Raw genomic sequence first — 16,254 nt, forward strand, 5'->3', positions numbered from 1 at the left:
CTCAGATCTAAAGCCTCACTATAACTCCCTCTCGCTCTGATACCATATTACAAAAAATTAGAGAGTTGCACAAGAATGAAATCAAATCTCATTGATCAAAATTCTTAGACAACAAGTACATTATATAGCCACACATAGACAGCTTCTAGGACAATCTAGATCCAAATAATTCGGATCACCAACTCTCAACACAAACTACAAAGACGCAACCCATGACACATAGACTCAAACACTCACTATGAGAACACATCTCATCAACTCTAACTTGACATATCATTTCTACATTATTCCAACACGTATAATGATTTGAAAATTTGACAATGTCTAGGAAACATCAAATCAATAGATCGTGTTCAAGAGATTAGAACAACAATCAAAGAATCCATTTAACAATCTATTTTTCACTTGAGTAATGTCTAGATAACAATGCATGAACAAAATCAATGCCCCTTAAAAATAGGCATTTTTCTTGAAACTAGTTGATCCTAAACCTAATAGACTATATGTTTCAAGTTGATATGACTACTACCACTATAAGGCAACACTATTGCGACTTTCAAGGTTGACCATTTAAATTCATAAATAAAAAATAAAAATAAAGAGGTAAAATCATGAAAACAAAGTTATATCTACACTAAAAGTTCTTGCTAAATATGGCTAGAATAATCCCAATTTTAAGTTTTTCCTAGAAAAAACAAACCTTCCTAGAACAAACTTATTCTCTTTGCCAAGCGTCAATAACTACTCTTCCTACATAATCTTCCTTAGTATATATTTATTTCCCATGCATTGAAACCTGAATTAATCATGAAACCATCTTTTTTTGTTTATTTCCAATTGTATGAATGCATATTTCAAGCTAAAACAACCCTAGCCCTAACTTGCCACATCTTTACCCATTCAATATAAACAAGAAGTCAAAAAAACTCATCCTACACCTAGTAGATGTAGGCATGGTTTGTCATTTGTAAAGTGGGCTAAGAATATGAAAAACTTTGTAAACTAAGCAAGCATATTTCCATGGAAAGGAGATCCCTTCTCCCACAAACAAAGGGGTCTCATATGTTAATTTGGAATTTGGTGAGGCTTTTACCTTAACTAGAATACTATTATCATTACAATAATGTACTACTACAACTTGCAAATTTCACCATATAAACGACAAAAACAATAAAAAAAAACATGCAAAATCATGGCAAAATTGTAAAACAAAGCTATATATGTACCAAAATACCTCACTAAAACTTTTATAACAATAATGACTTGTTCCAATCATTCCAAATTTTTAAAAAGTAATTTCCTTGCTCCCTGAATGAAAACTTCTTAGGGTTATTGAAACATATCATGCATTTACTCCTTGAGTGCAGAGTTCTCTTCAAAACCACAACTTCAAACTTCATCAAAATCCCACCCCTATTAGTTTGTAATCAGCATACCGAACTTTGACAATTTGTTGCTATGTTTTGCCAATTTTGGAGAGGTAGAGTAGAAGAGAGACTCCCTCAGCTAAAGTGATGCTTGCAAAGCACATAAAAGTCTACAACATATGGTTACTAGAACCCCAAAAAATATATTTTAAACCTCTAATATAATTATCAATGTATAATGAATTAAACAATATGTATTTATCTAAAAGATTAGAAATATTGGCAAATCTGACTAGTCCCTAATATGCAAAGGTTAAAATGTTTAAAGATATTTCCATAAAAATATTGAAATTCCTAATGATTTTATATTGTCTCTATACATTAAGGGCTGTTTGTAATGTAAAATATTTTTTTACTATAATGTAAAGGTGAATCATTTTTAAAAGAAAATGGAATTGTCTAATCTAATTTATTTTTAAAAGATATGGAAAATTATTCAACTTGCTAATATTGGCGACTAAAATTTTCGTTAGTGATATGAGAGGAGCTAGATCTCCTGTAGCAATCGTTAGTGATAATGCTTTTGAGAATTGGGGATACTTGTAACCTAAAGAGATATCAAGAAAGAAAAATAAAAATAAAAAATTAGTAAGCAAATATTTTCAAGAATTTTGCAAGCTTGCTGTAGATTCCATTTAATATGATGCTTTAGAGCCAAATTGGAATGCTTGAAAAACATTAAAAAAAAAAAAAATTTCTAAACATTTACCAAAATTTTCACCAATAGTTCTAGTCACATTATTAATAAGCCATAAAAAGTATTTCTAAACATTTACTAAAATTTTCACCAATGGTTCTCGTCACATTATTAACATGTCATTCTCTTCATTATCCCTCTTTATTAAAAAAAATCTTCTAGAAACACGATCTAAGTAGGATGCTAAAGAATTATTGTAGATTGATATTGAATACCCCATGTTAAGTGAAATTTAATTGGAAATCTTCTCCTTTTCATTTGGCATACATCTTCAATTAATTGAAGCATTGAAAACTCATGTTTCAATCAAGGCTCATCATAGTTATTCATGAGTATGTAGACTTTGTTAATATTGATGTACTCATATTGCCACTCCCTACCTGTGTAAAGGTGGCTGTTGGATTCAATGCTTGGTTCATTGAAATATACAATTTAATGTAGTATATATTTGTGCCATAAATTGAAGTAAGATGCATTTGCAGAAAATACAAAAAAATAAAAATAAAAGTTTTGACACATATTGAAACTAGAGAAGAAAAAAAAGCATCAAAGAAAACCATAACATAGAATCCCTAAAATTAAAAATGTAAAATCATAAGGACATTTATAATATACAACAAATGGCTAAAACAAATTATATTTTTAAAATATTTAACAATATCAAGAATTGCCTAAATAACTATATTCTACCATATTTAACAATATCAAGAGTTGCCTTAACATTTCTATATAAAATAACCATTATCTAAAAATCCACATTTTGAGGCTAAAAATATCACAAAAAAGTTATATTTAAAAATCCACATTTTGCAGCTAAAAATATCACAAGAAAGTTTTGATTTGTGTAGCCTATATATTAAAATACTAAAAAAATATTAGTTTGAAGTTCTAAATAAAAGGAGGATAGAAAAGTAGATTCACCTATTTTAAAGAAGTCTTATTACTTAGTGCATAAACAACAACTTAATACTTATAAAAACCAACTGCTACAGAAACAACAACAAAATTCATCTATTTTTAAGGACCTGAAACTAAAATAGACATGTAAGAATGTGGCATTCAAAAATTTCATATATTCCTTGTCTATATACACCAAATTGACGTCCATTTAATCTTCTTAGGAAATAAAGCTATCATATCCCAATAGTGTAAGGAAAGCATAACCTTTTGGTCATTCACACTGACACAAAAACTAGGTCTAGAAATCAATACCAAGATAAGAATCCAATGACGCATTAGAATAGGCTATCATTAGAAGGTCAATGGGAGCCTTAATCTGGAACCCATAAAGAACTTGCAGGCCATACTAATGATGTTGAGAACATTCACCTCCAAAAGCACTCCATGCTGGAGAGCACAAAATCTCTCTGACATCAAATAATAGAAAAATGCAATCATGTAATCATATAGGTTGTCCTCTTCCTTGCATTCCAATGAGACCTATGGATTCCATACTCAAAGTACATAGCAATATTGAATCAATCCAAAACATTCAACAAAATACAATAAATTACGAATCAGAACTTGTAATAATTTATTAGTCATGAAAGGAAAAAGTTTAGCTTCACAAAGACCATTTTAGCTTTTTAGGGTCCATCTCATTTCTAAAATCTTTTCTGAGGTTTGAATGCTCTATTCGTTGTTTAATCTCATACTGTCTTCTATCATATCATTGTAAATTTGGTTTCTCAGAGGCTCATAAAACCCTGGTTCAAATCCCACACTTTTATTGACATCAGCAAGCTTTTGTCCAAATTATAACTATCTGACCATATCCATCAACTTCGAGGCCAAACATCATGCCTAGTCATCCCGCTAAAAAGCCCACCATACTTGATATGTTGATTTCTTGTAAGACGTTTTATTTAATCAGAGTCTAAGCATTGAAACTAAAAAAATGCAGAAGAGCATGACAACTATTTCAATTTACTAACTTAAAAGATATTAAAGAAGGTTAGGAGAGTTTGCCCATTAACATGTAGATATTTTCTTCCACTGGTCCCGGGTCAATTGCTTTATTTCTATTTTTCCCCCTTCTTGCTTCACGATCCACGCCATTATAAAACCACCTCAGACAAGAAACACACTGAAATAAGGGAAGAAAATTCGTGATTATTTAGGATAGCCGAGTTACCAAGATGATCCTGCATCAAATTAGGTCCCTCCACTAGCCAATGTAAAACCTTTCATAAGACAAAGAAATGGAGAAAGTGTTAAAAATATAAATATTTTTAAGAACAAGCCTCAATAAAATTTAGGAAATCAGCAACAAATAAACATATATATACATGTCATACACATATAATATAAATATGTTAAATCATAATGCATGGTATCATGTACATCAGAAATAGATGGTGTGGTTCTATACATATTATTAGTCCCTGCCATCTGGCATCCGGCAGGGACTATAGTAACCGTTCGGAGCCGAGTTAGCATTAATTTGCAAACTTTTCGTATGTTATTTGCAGTTATATTGTAAAGTTTGCAGTTGACTTGAGTTGACTTTGCCTTCGCCATCTTATTTGGCCTCTTCCCGAGGCGGAAGAGGCCCGACCATAGCCTAAATTGCTATTTAGGCACAATGAACAGGGCCTGACCGTTAGCGGTTTGCTCTTAATGCTAACATTAATTGGCTAATGTTTAATGTTATTTCGTATGATATCCGAACGACATACATATGGTAAGGTTTGGTTGCTGTTGTGCAGGTGTCCGCCATATGGTTCAGCAGCATGCAGGCTGCATGCACCCCATCTGTTGCATTAAAGCAACTTACAGCTGCCTCCACTGAAGCGGATTACCTCGTTTACAATGGCGTTCGATAGAGTCCGAATGGGGCTCATTGTGCCTTCTAGTATTCCGCTGCTCACCATTTTCTTCTGCCTCTCCTCCATTGAGAACGACCTCCATATCTCCGCCTCATACACCGCTTCCAGAAGCGCCATTATCTTCTTGAGTTTTGCCGCTGTTTTCGTCGCCTGAGGCTGCGCTTCCATGGGCACCAAATCATCACAGAGGCCCATTTGGGCCGAAACCGACATGCTGCTTTATTCATGTGGAGAGCTTGCTGTCGTGGGCACCAAATCATCACAGAGGCCCATTTGGGCCGAAACCGCCATGCTGCTTTATTCATGTGCAGAGCTTGCTGTCGAAGGCCCGAAGGATGACTTGGTTTTGGATTGCTCCAAGGCAGACCGTTCCCAGAACCTCTAATGCTCTCTGCAACAGCAGACCGTTCCCAAAACCTCTAATGCTCTCTGCAACAGCTATGTTTCTGAAGTGAGAAGCAATGAACAAGGTGAGATTTCTAATGTGAAACTGATCATAGGATTAAATTTTGGTCATCATAACATGATTACTTGATAGAATAGCAGTGGGTTTCGAAACAATTAAGAGATTAATGAGATTACCTGGACTAGAGATATTCCTGAGGCCTTGAAGGACTCGAGGAGCTGAGGCCTTGAAGGACTCGAGGAGCTGGGCTTTCTCAGGATTAGAAGCCGTGGATTCTCTGACTAGAACAATTGTGGGATGGCCACTAGCAATACTAGCTTTCGCAATATAACGACTTTTTTGCTGGTATTTCCTGCAGTTCAAAGCCGTCAATGACTGTTATCCTTTCTATGAATTCCCAATATATGTATTCTGTTATTAGAAGTATGATCAAATTTATGTTGTTGAAGATCACTTTTAAATATAGCTTTTTTTATAACAGTGCTCTAGAGTCTAGACACCTACGCTTAAGAGCCTTCTCGAACTTTGTTTTTCCTTTCTAAGAATTTACACTTGTCGAACACCTCTGCTAAAGAGCCTTTTTCAAAATTTGTTTTTCTCTTCCAAGAATTTACACCTGTCAGCCTTTTTCTTGAATAGCATTGATCTGGTAGCCTGTTAACTTGCTTTGCCTGGTGACCAGAGAACAAGATCAAGAGTTAGATGCGCTTAGTGCGAGTGTTGAGAGACTTGGCAGTGTTGGTCTCACAATACATGAGGAGCTCATGGGACAGGTGAATTTTCTTGGGCATATTTGTTCCTTTGGTTATTAAACTGCTAGTACTATGATCTAATGCATTCAAGTGATCGAGTTCATCAGTGTTTGCCTATCAATTCATGTTGATTTTAGATCAACATTTCTTAAAAGATGTTAAAGAAGTGAATCATGTCGACTGATGCGTACCACAAATCTGCCTTTGCCTGCAGGAAAGAATTTTGGAGGACCTTGACCAAGACATGGACAAAACATCAAATAGACTGGATTTTGTTCAAGTTAGTTCTATGTGAACACCATCGATTTGTTTCCACTCGAGTCTTTATCTAAACACTGATTTTCGTAAAATGAATCCTCGCATTCTCAATGTATACTACGTAATATATAAAGTGGATTCTCCTCTCTTTATATTTTTTGTTTGGTTCAGAAGAATTAAAAGACATCAAAATTAATGAAACTGAGCCTATAGGAATGTACTATCTGATTTATCTGTTCAGATATATATAGAGGGACATCAGAATCGGAGGCTACTCTAGGTACTGCTCTAAATTCAACCTGAAAGCATTACTTATCAAAATTCCTAATCCAAAACATTCTTCTGTGCAGAAAAAAATCGCTTTGGTGATGAAGAAGGCCGGAGCCAAGGGACAGATAATGATGATTGTGTTATCTTTGATCAAACAGAGCTGCAATACTATTTACAGAAAGAAAAGCTGAAAACACAAACCAAACCATACCATACCTTTGCAGGTAATGACTTTTCCATCCATGTTTGTGGACAAGAGCTTGCCTTCGCTATTGCAATGGTGATCCATCAGCTGAATTTTTCTAGTTCAGCAATGAGCAAGGCAAATCCTGAGATCTATGAGAACCCATGACTATGCAGATTGAAGTTCTGATCCTGTCACCTGTACAGATTCTCTGTTAACCTGAATTCAGTTCTCCACCAAACAAACAATATTGAGCTGCTTGCCCAGCAATATTGAATTGTTTCATAGCCGGGCTGATATGCTTCCATCTGTAATGGACACATGCCAAGATGTCTCAACAATTGTTGATATGCTTGCACGTGGAATGCCAATTTGTTATGTACCCACATGATCGAGCTTCATAATGATGAACAGATAGATCCTCTTGGCACATTGGCGAATTTCTGGAATTGGTTTTTCTTTTTCACCACGAAAGCTTTATAATTCAACTCTGTCTGAAAGGAAAAGAAGGCACACTTTTTACTGAGTATATCTTCTCTATCTTCTCCCCTGATTGACAGGTGTTCAATGCCCCTCACAATGGTTCTTTATTGCAGTTGATATAGAATCAACAAGAAAAATACATCGACTCGGTACTGGTAGGTCTATTCAACATGTCCTTACTATATCTGACTTCTGAAGGCAGTTTGATGGGCTTTTCCAGTGAATCATGCAACACTTTCTCAGGCACTCACCTTGTAACCATTTTCGTTGCGGTAAGTTTGGTATAACGCACGGTATGGATATGCAGCTGCTCGTGGATCTTTCACACAAGAAACTGCAGCTGATGCTACTGATGCTTAAAAGAATTATAATGTAAATTGTTGCTGGGCAACTCTTTAATAACTTTATATTCTTATAATTTTAACTTGTAAAAGTAACTTGGCAAGGACTTGCTGCGATGCAGCTTCTCTTGTTAAATATTATACCAAATACATATTATATTATTACAAAACAAATGAACAATAAACCCTAAATACTTTACTTCGAGACACAATTTAAAACCAAAGAACAAATTAAAACTCAAACCTTGGTATTGGGAACCAGTAGAGTACCAAAAAGTTAAAAAAATATATTATACCTGGACAGACATGCTTTTTGGTCACACTGAGCTCTAATGTTGAACCAGTATAAGCCTTGATCGTTTGATAAAATTCTTACCTAAAACAAAGAAAAAAAATCTGGTCACAAAACCTTGAATTGAAATTTTTGAAAGAATACAAGTTGAAAAACCATTGTATTACTTAGGAAAGAAAACTTTGAGAAATGAAATGAAAAATTAAGGTTCGTGGTTTCGAACCTCAAGAAAGGGATGCACTCTTTTTACTTTAAACGTCAAAGTGGACCTAGCTATGAGATGCTCAACTCAAAAGTCCCCCAAGATGGCTAGAGGCACCACAAGCTCCTTTGCCCTTGCCCCCAATCTAACGAACCACAAGCTCCTTTGCCCTTGCCCCCAATCTAACGAAAACCCCAGCCCCTCAAATCTCTCACCCTCTATCACAACCAACCAACGGATCTATAACGAAAACCCCAGCCCCTCAAATCTCTCACCCTCTATCACAACCAACCAACGGATCTATTTCAAAGACATGGTAAATAAATGCAGCTCAATGGGGGTCACACATCCTTGATTACCTTGACTTCGAATAGTGTACAGAGCTTTGAACCCCTCCATCGCAATGGTAGAGGATGCAGTGGAACACAGGCAACATTTTGATCAAAATGGGCTAGTTTGCAAGTTCAATGATGTGACTAGATGAGCAACACTTAGTCCAACAAATAATAAGTTAGGTTTAGAATAATTAAAAATTATACCAAAAATGATAATATAAAATAAGAAATGATAGTTTACACTTAAATAAATGTTTTAAACACCCCTTTGATGTAATAGGGATATTAAATTGTATCATTTTGTATAAATTGTATCAGAGGAATAATGTTTTTTTTAAGATTACATGATCTCTTTGACCCTCATCAAAATGAATTCCCTAAAGCTGATTCTCTTGCATCACAATTCCAACAAATCTGTACTAATTTCACATAAAATTATACAAATATTTTAACCATAAATATAATTACTAAATAGAAAGAATTAAACATCTAACCTTAATGTGTACATCTTAATAGAAAAAGTGATAATAATTAAATGTCTAATTCTGTTTTAAGGAAATATAATCCTTTACTTTTTCAAATCGACTTGAAACCGGACTCTCTTGGTCACCGCTTTACGCAGTGACCCCCTCCTGTACGTTACCTTCAAAACAATGAAAAACATCGACTAAGGTATCTCCTCCTCATGAAACATATTTTCATATAAGGACTTTGTAAGTCTTCATCTTCAGGCAGTGTCGCTCTCTTGGCAGACGGTTCCTAGTAAGACGATTTCATTGCAGTATGTTTTATGTTTTCTTGTTTGTAAATAATGTTTATAATAATTAAGTAGATTTAGTACAATTTGTTGGGAAAATTGCTTGTGAATTTTTGTTTGTTTTGTCACTGCGTTTTGTTTTGGTAAAGTGATATACTGATCTATTTGTTAGCTATAGTAACAATATGTTTCCGAATCCAATGCCTTACTAAGTTATAAGTTTCCACTTAAAGCTAAATTAACAGTAACCTAAAATTACAGGAAACGCAGCAAAATTTCAAGCTGAAGTCAGCCAGTTAATCCTGACCCGTTACATCTGCATCTAAAAAGAAAACTACCTTTCATAACAATAACCTTCATTCGCTGAAGCCTTCCTAAGACGATTCAATAGCCTCCGCCATTTTCACCCTTCAACTACTTGGTCATATATTTTTCTCGTGAAGTAATTGACTTATCATACACTCACTTTTGGAATTGCAGAGAAGGCAAGAGCTTTCTGACCAGATCAAAAGCATTATCATGGAGAGGAAGCAAAACTTGTCATTCTACGATTCATCGGACGACCTACTATCTTCATTTCTGAAAGAGGAAGAGGAAAAGGAAGATGGCGATTTTGAAATTTCCACAGTTCGGATCGTAGATATCATTCGGATGCTTCTGTGAAGCTACACCAAGAGTCATTACTTTGGCAGTGAAGCTTCTATCAGAAAATCCGCACATCATTCAAGAACTCAGGGATAATATCTTCTGCTGTAAAAGTGTAATTGTTTGGCACGGGATGACGAATTTGAATAGCTACTTGTACCACGATAACTAAACGAAATTTTATATAAAATAATCTCCGATGTCCACTGATATCGTGCAGGAAGAACACGAAGCAATAAGACGCACCAAAGGAAATAACGAGTGTCTGTCATGGGATGACTATAAATTAATGTCGTTCACCAAAAATGTAAGTAGTGACATCAATTTGATTCGTCGATTTATGTCCGCATTTTGTCAAACCCTAATGGCGACACCGTGTACCCAAACCCATGTCTTCTGTTTTTCCCAGGTTGTAATAGAGACGCTGAGATTAGCGACAGGACGTATTTACAGCATGGTGATGAGGAAAACTGCGGAGAATGTAAAAATGCAAGGTATTGAATATTGTTAGTCTCTGTCTCAGAAAGTTGCAGCATTTTGTTACCACTCGTTTACCGTAATAACAATCGGATCCGCGATGATTATTTATAGGATACACAATTCCCAAAGGATGGACGTGCATGTTATTATATGAAGTCCCCAATTTAGATAGCAACTACTACGAAGACCCTCTTACTTTCAACCCTCGCCGATGGGAGGTACGAGCTATGGCCACCCCTTTGCGATCTAAAAAAGAAAAATTAATGTCGTTTAAGTGTGTACTTAACTTATGCCTTGTTAAGTTATAACTTTCAGGACCCGGCTATTAATCGTACACCCAGTATTTTGTTTGGAGCTGGCCCTAGAAAATGTCCAGGAGATGAGTTCGCTATATCGATCGTTTCGTTTTTCTTGCACCATCTTGTGACGAATTTCCGGTAAGGGTTACCTCTCCCAGCCACACAAATCATCAACGACTCGTTTTTTTGGAAATTCCGATTTAAACATTATTTTATGGCGCTATGCAGATGGGATTACATTCCTTCTGATACCAAGTTAAGGTGGTTTGATTCACCCTTCCTATCACACGTTGACTGCATGGTTCGACTGGAGGACTTGGGAAATTAGCCACTTTTCGAAATTATATATAAGTTTGGTCGAGTATGGATGCTAACATTGATCTTTACAATGCTAAACATGGTAAACTATATTTAGTTTTAGAATAACAGTATTTTTATAGTGATATCAAATATACAATATGAAAACAGAGCCTGAAATCATATTGATTGCTACTTGTTTGCGCAATCCCATCTGAACTTTTTTTTCTGCTCAATCTATACATGGTGGCATTCTTCTTCCGTGGTGACGCGGCTAAGTTGACATATGGTGCGATCTAGCGCAATATTCCACATTTTAGTTACACGAGATGTCAATCCAAGAATACCCTGAACCGTCCCCGTGAGATGGAAATATGTCAAACAGCACTTATATTTGTTGTTGAAAGGGAATTTCCCCGTGATGACTTACAAACTGTGTGCATTCTAGGTATTCTTCCCGCTTCTTTTCACGAGTGTTGATGATTTAAATTTAATTTAGAGTGATTTAACAATAATTTTTAGGTATAAATTATTTTTTAAAATAAAACTTTTAACTAGATACACTAACGGTAATATAATTATAAATTATAAATATTATATAAGAAATTTAGTGTTTCATATTATTTAGTGCTTTAAAACAAATTTATTAGGTTTTAAGTCTAATTAAAAGATATAAATAATATCTAAAAATAACTGTTATGTATATTAAATTATGTTAATATTAAATATAAATTATAAAATAATATATTAAAAAGTATATTATTATAATTGTGTTTATATAAATGCTTATGAAAATACAAAAATATTTAACTTTAATTTCCCTTTACATATTGGTTACATTAGTCATATGTCCATAACATTATAGAATTAATTGTTACCAATTTAAAACATGATTATGAGTCTATATGTTTGGTGCTAAAAAATGAAATAACCATTGCTTATTAAAACTACTTAATATTTTACAACATTCTTATTGTAGTGGGTTGTAGAACACTTCTGAGTGCAACAATTTCATAATTTTTTATCCCTCAACATCATAGAATTCTTTTAGCAACTTTCCAATGTGAGATTTTGAGAGACTCTATGAATCTTTTTTTTTTGGTAGGTAAGCACCCACGAGGGACTTGAACCAGTGACCTATTGCAAGGAGTGCCTTTACAGTGCACCCATTCACCATTAATCCAAAGCCTCATGGGCGAGACTCCATGAATCTTGAAATATAAATAATTGTAAAAATAATATCTAGAATCGATGTTGTGACATACATGAGGCCTCAAACATGTCTCTTAAGAAACTCTTCATCCTTCATCTTACTTATTTTTTTCCCTATTGCTACAGTTGCTATTGTTGGCTTATAATTCATCATCCATAACCTTTGTAATAAATTTCTTGCATACATGATTGGAAAAATAAAAAAATCCTCTTTACTTTGCTCAACTTCTATTCTAGGAAAATGCTTCATCAAACACGAGTCAATCATTTCAAATTTAGTCTTTGTTGCACCTTTCATATTTCCAAGATTCTATAGATTATATTATCAACATAAAAGGAAACTATTGAAATATGTTCTTGCTAATTTCAATTTCCAAATAAATTTGGTTGACTCTTTCTTCCACTAAAACCATTTGTAGCGAAATAAGGATATTTTTTGTTGCACCAAGATCTAAGACCTTGCTTCAACCCATACAGTGCCTTCTCCATCATGTATACCTTAAATTATTGTTGCTAAATTATATAAACAAGTGGCTCTTTAACATCAACTTATACTTAAATAATTCACTTTATTAAGGTTTGTTGAAGAAAGTCTAACTAGGTTCGATATTTACAAATGTAATTTTGATACTTGTACTTGTCAAGAAAAGTAAATATTATTTTTATAAATTATAAGAATGAGTTTCTTGCTCATTCCATAGGTCTAGGAAAGTCAAAGAGTCAAATACATATGTAAAGAGCTCTTCTTTAGCATATATTGAATGTACATGAGTCTACCTAGTGACTAGATTAGCCCTCCAAGACCAAGCACGATCCTCCAAGACAAGAATAAACAAGTCTTCCTACAAAATGATGAAGAGAATAGTTAAAGTCAGAAAAATAATGAATATTAACATCAAGCCATCTCACATATGAAGAAACATCTTTTTGGTGGACATGTTGGCTCAAATATAGGGGAAAACCACAATATATACTAAGTGAGGGTCTGCGCAGAAGATAGAAAATAGGATCTTGGGTATCTCTGAAATTGTGGATGAAGTTCAGGGTACAATATTTCATATAAGGTACACGGTTACAGTATTTTGAATAAGTACAAAAGTACAGTATTTCAGATGGGTTTAATGAACACAATGTCTTCACAATTTTGGGTGTAATCATGGTGCAAGAAATTATAGCCATAAGTAATTTGGTCAAGCCTATCAGTGTCTCAACCTCCTCATAGTAGTAATGATCACTCTCTCAACATAGTTGTAATCCGAAAATAAAACACTCTCGACATACTAGACACGGTCATAATGGAAACCATCGTCTCGGCTATAATCGTAGTGAAGAGAAGGTCACGACGTAGATATTGGCGCAATGATAAAGGCATGTTATCAAGGTCATGATGAAGACAAGGTAGAGAACTCATTGGCATAGTGATAACCTCAATCAAAGTGCAATTATGATGTTGAGAAAGGCACAACTATGATGAAATAGTCATGATCTTGGTGGATCTAAGAGAATCTCTCATTCATATGGAGATCTTGTGAAGACCTTGGTGAAGGTGCAACAATTATGTTGTAGAAGTAATGAAGACCTTAATGGTGGAGTAGTAATGTTTTCAGTGGTGCAGCAATGATGATGATCTCAGCAGTGACAAAAAGTAGGATCGGTGTCTTCTTCTTTGAGTGGCGTAGAAGGTCAAGTGTTATGGTCTTGTTATTCTTCAATTGGAATCTCTATAATAAGAATTATGTGTGGGTTTTCCTCTCAACGAGGGAGAGTTTTTGGCCCTCGCTGAATGCCAACATCTTGTGTTCTTGTCTCTTTTTTTTTGGGAGCTATTTGATGAAATAAGAAACACACACTCTAATAATGTCAAAGAGAAGATTGTTCTAATAAGTAAATTAAAAAGGCCTCAAAAAAAGTTATCGGAAAAGAAGAAACTCATTAGCCACATGTGCCCTAGATTCTTCAACATGGTATTAGAGTTAAGGTGCTAACATCTAAGGAAGGGCAAAAAAGAGACATTCAAGGATCATGTTTGTATCTAAGTGAATCAAAAAGATGAATTTTAAAAATGTACAGTGTTACATCTCATCTTAATATCAATGAACATTCTTGGATATCATAGTCATGTTGGCAACCACAGTTTCAGGTTCATACTAAAAACCTTAAATCTATGTCATGCCACAAATGTTGAACCAACCATGATATTAGAAAAACACAGATTGATCATCCTCTGCAATCTTGGGTGTGAAATTCTCCTCTGTAATTCACAATCTGGGTGCTTCCAATGATGAATGGCTCAATGTAACAACAAATGATTCTTCACAATGATCTAGATGTATCATAAAAAAATAAGAAAGTACAATGCTCCTCCGAGGGATCTAGTTTGCATAGGTCCACATACATTAGTATGAATTAATTCGATTACTTCTCTTTGCCTTTTTTCTTCATGTATAGGAAATTCCTCTCTATGTTGCTTTCCATGTGCACATGCTTCACATTCGACATGATTATTCTTCATAACAAAAATACCTTCAACCATTGTTTTTCTTTGAAGTAACATTAAATCATTGTGGTTTAAATGCCCATACCTTTGATTCCATAACATTTATGTTGGCATTTTTTTGGATTTCACTGCTTGATGCCCTGTCCTAGTCACATTCAGCTTATACAAGCCTCCGACTCTAGTACTTGTGGCAATAACCTTATAGAAATCCTCGATATCTTTAACAACACACTATGATTTGACAAATTCCATCTTTAGATCTTGATTAACAATAGTAGAAACATAAATTAAATTCTTTTTTATATGACGAACATACAACACATCATGGATTTGTCTCTCTTTTCCATTAGGTAATGTCACACATATTATTCCATATCCTTAAACTTGAAGGGATCTATTATCTCCTAGAAAAACACATGTTCCATCAATGGTTTCATGATATTCATCAAACCAATCCTTATTAGAGGACATATGGAGTGATGCACCAGAATCAATGAACCAAGCATTCACATCATTAGTCTCAACATACAATGCAGCATCATAAACAAACAATTTTAGATTTTTAAATCCATCATTGATTTCAGAGTCTTTGTCCACATAATTCCCATTATGCCTTATGTTTCTATGTTTAGACTCATTATATTTCCTTTTATAACAATCTTTAGCATGATTTCAAGGTTTGCGACAATAATAAAAATCATCTTTTCTTTTATCATGAACTGGAGATTTACATTGTGCCATACCATTCTGCTTTGCTTGAAACTTTCCTCATTTTCTTTTGTCCCGTGGCTTGCCTTTCTATGGTTCCTTACCCTTGGCTATCAATGTCAAATCTAAATTGTTTGATCGCAAATTAAAGTTCTTCATCCTCTCTTCCTCTTGTAGAAGAATACCTATGAGTTCATCAAAAATAGGAGGCTCCTATCTAGCTTAAAGACTTGAAACAAAAATTTGATAATCTTGCACTAATCCATTTAATGTGATAGTGACCAAGTGAGTATTGGACACCTTTTCATGAGTTTCTCCTAACTTATCACTTACCTCTTTGACACTAGAAATGAAATTTCTTGTTCTTACATTAGCCTCCATTTTAATTGATAAAGACTTGGTCTTCAAGAACAAAATCCAGTTAGTATTAGATGTTCCATACAAGCTTTTGAGAACATCACATGTTTCTTTGGATTTTTTACAATCCCTAATAAGGAATGGTGTTGTCCTTAACTAACATTCATAGTAACATGTTTTCTTTTGTTTCCCTTTTTTCCTAATCTAGAATAGATGGAACAATAATGGGTTTGGGCTCTACCCCACTCACTATGGGCCACAAATTATTTCCCTCTAAAACTGTTCATACCTTGAATTTCCAATTTGCATAATTTCCTCCATCAAACCTTGTGGACTCACTCAAATAAGTTTCAGCCAAAAAATTTGACATAATGACAAAAAAATCGCGAGATCTACACCCAAATTCACCACATCTACATCAAAATTCACAAGATCCAAATTCACCACATCCAAAACCAAATGCACATGATCTAAAAATAAAAAAACTTAATATTGCTTCACATAAAAAACAAAGCCAAAATTACTTC

General features: G+C 34.3%; 1 protein-coding gene and 1 pseudogene across 1 annotated transcript; both read left to right on the forward strand.

Moving 5' to 3' along the window:
- The first annotated feature begins 5,958 nt into the window (after positions 1-5,958).
- On the forward strand, positions 5,959-6,829 carry LOC149165529 (syntaxin-61 pseudogene; annotated as a pseudogene).
- A 3,247-nt stretch (positions 6,830-10,076) lies between these two features.
- Positions 10,077-10,984, forward strand: LOC149165530 (cytochrome P450 85A1-like). The gene is made up of 4 exons (XM_089429847.1): positions 10,077-10,371; positions 10,469-10,575; positions 10,673-10,794; positions 10,885-10,984. The coding sequence occupies exons 1-4, from the start codon at positions 10,077-10,079 to the stop codon at positions 10,982-10,984; spliced, it is 624 nt and encodes a 207-aa protein (XP_089285973.1).
- Positions 10,985-16,254: the final 5,270 nt, after the last annotated feature.

This window comes from Pinus tabuliformis, chromosome 5_1 (genome assembly GCF_031772625.1).
Source record: "Pinus tabuliformis cultivar Carrire ecotype Pingquan chromosome 5_1, CPIR1, whole genome shotgun sequence".
Classification (NCBI taxonomy): Eukaryota; Viridiplantae; Streptophyta; class Pinopsida; order Pinales; family Pinaceae; genus Pinus; species Pinus tabuliformis.

Bases quoted from the DNA above. Each gene is read 5' to 3' on its own strand.
- LOC149165530 (XM_089429847.1), top strand. From the start codon at position 10,077: ATGTCCACTGATATCGTGCAGGAAGAACACGAAGCAATAAGACGCACC. The intron at 10,372-10,468 runs GTATTGAATATT...GATTATTTATAG, and splicing joins GGAGAATGTAAAAATGCAAG to GATACACAATTCCCAAAGGA. The intron at 10,576-10,672 runs GTACGAGCTATG...TATAACTTTCAG, and splicing joins TCAACCCTCGCCGATGGGAG to GACCCGGCTATTAATCGTAC.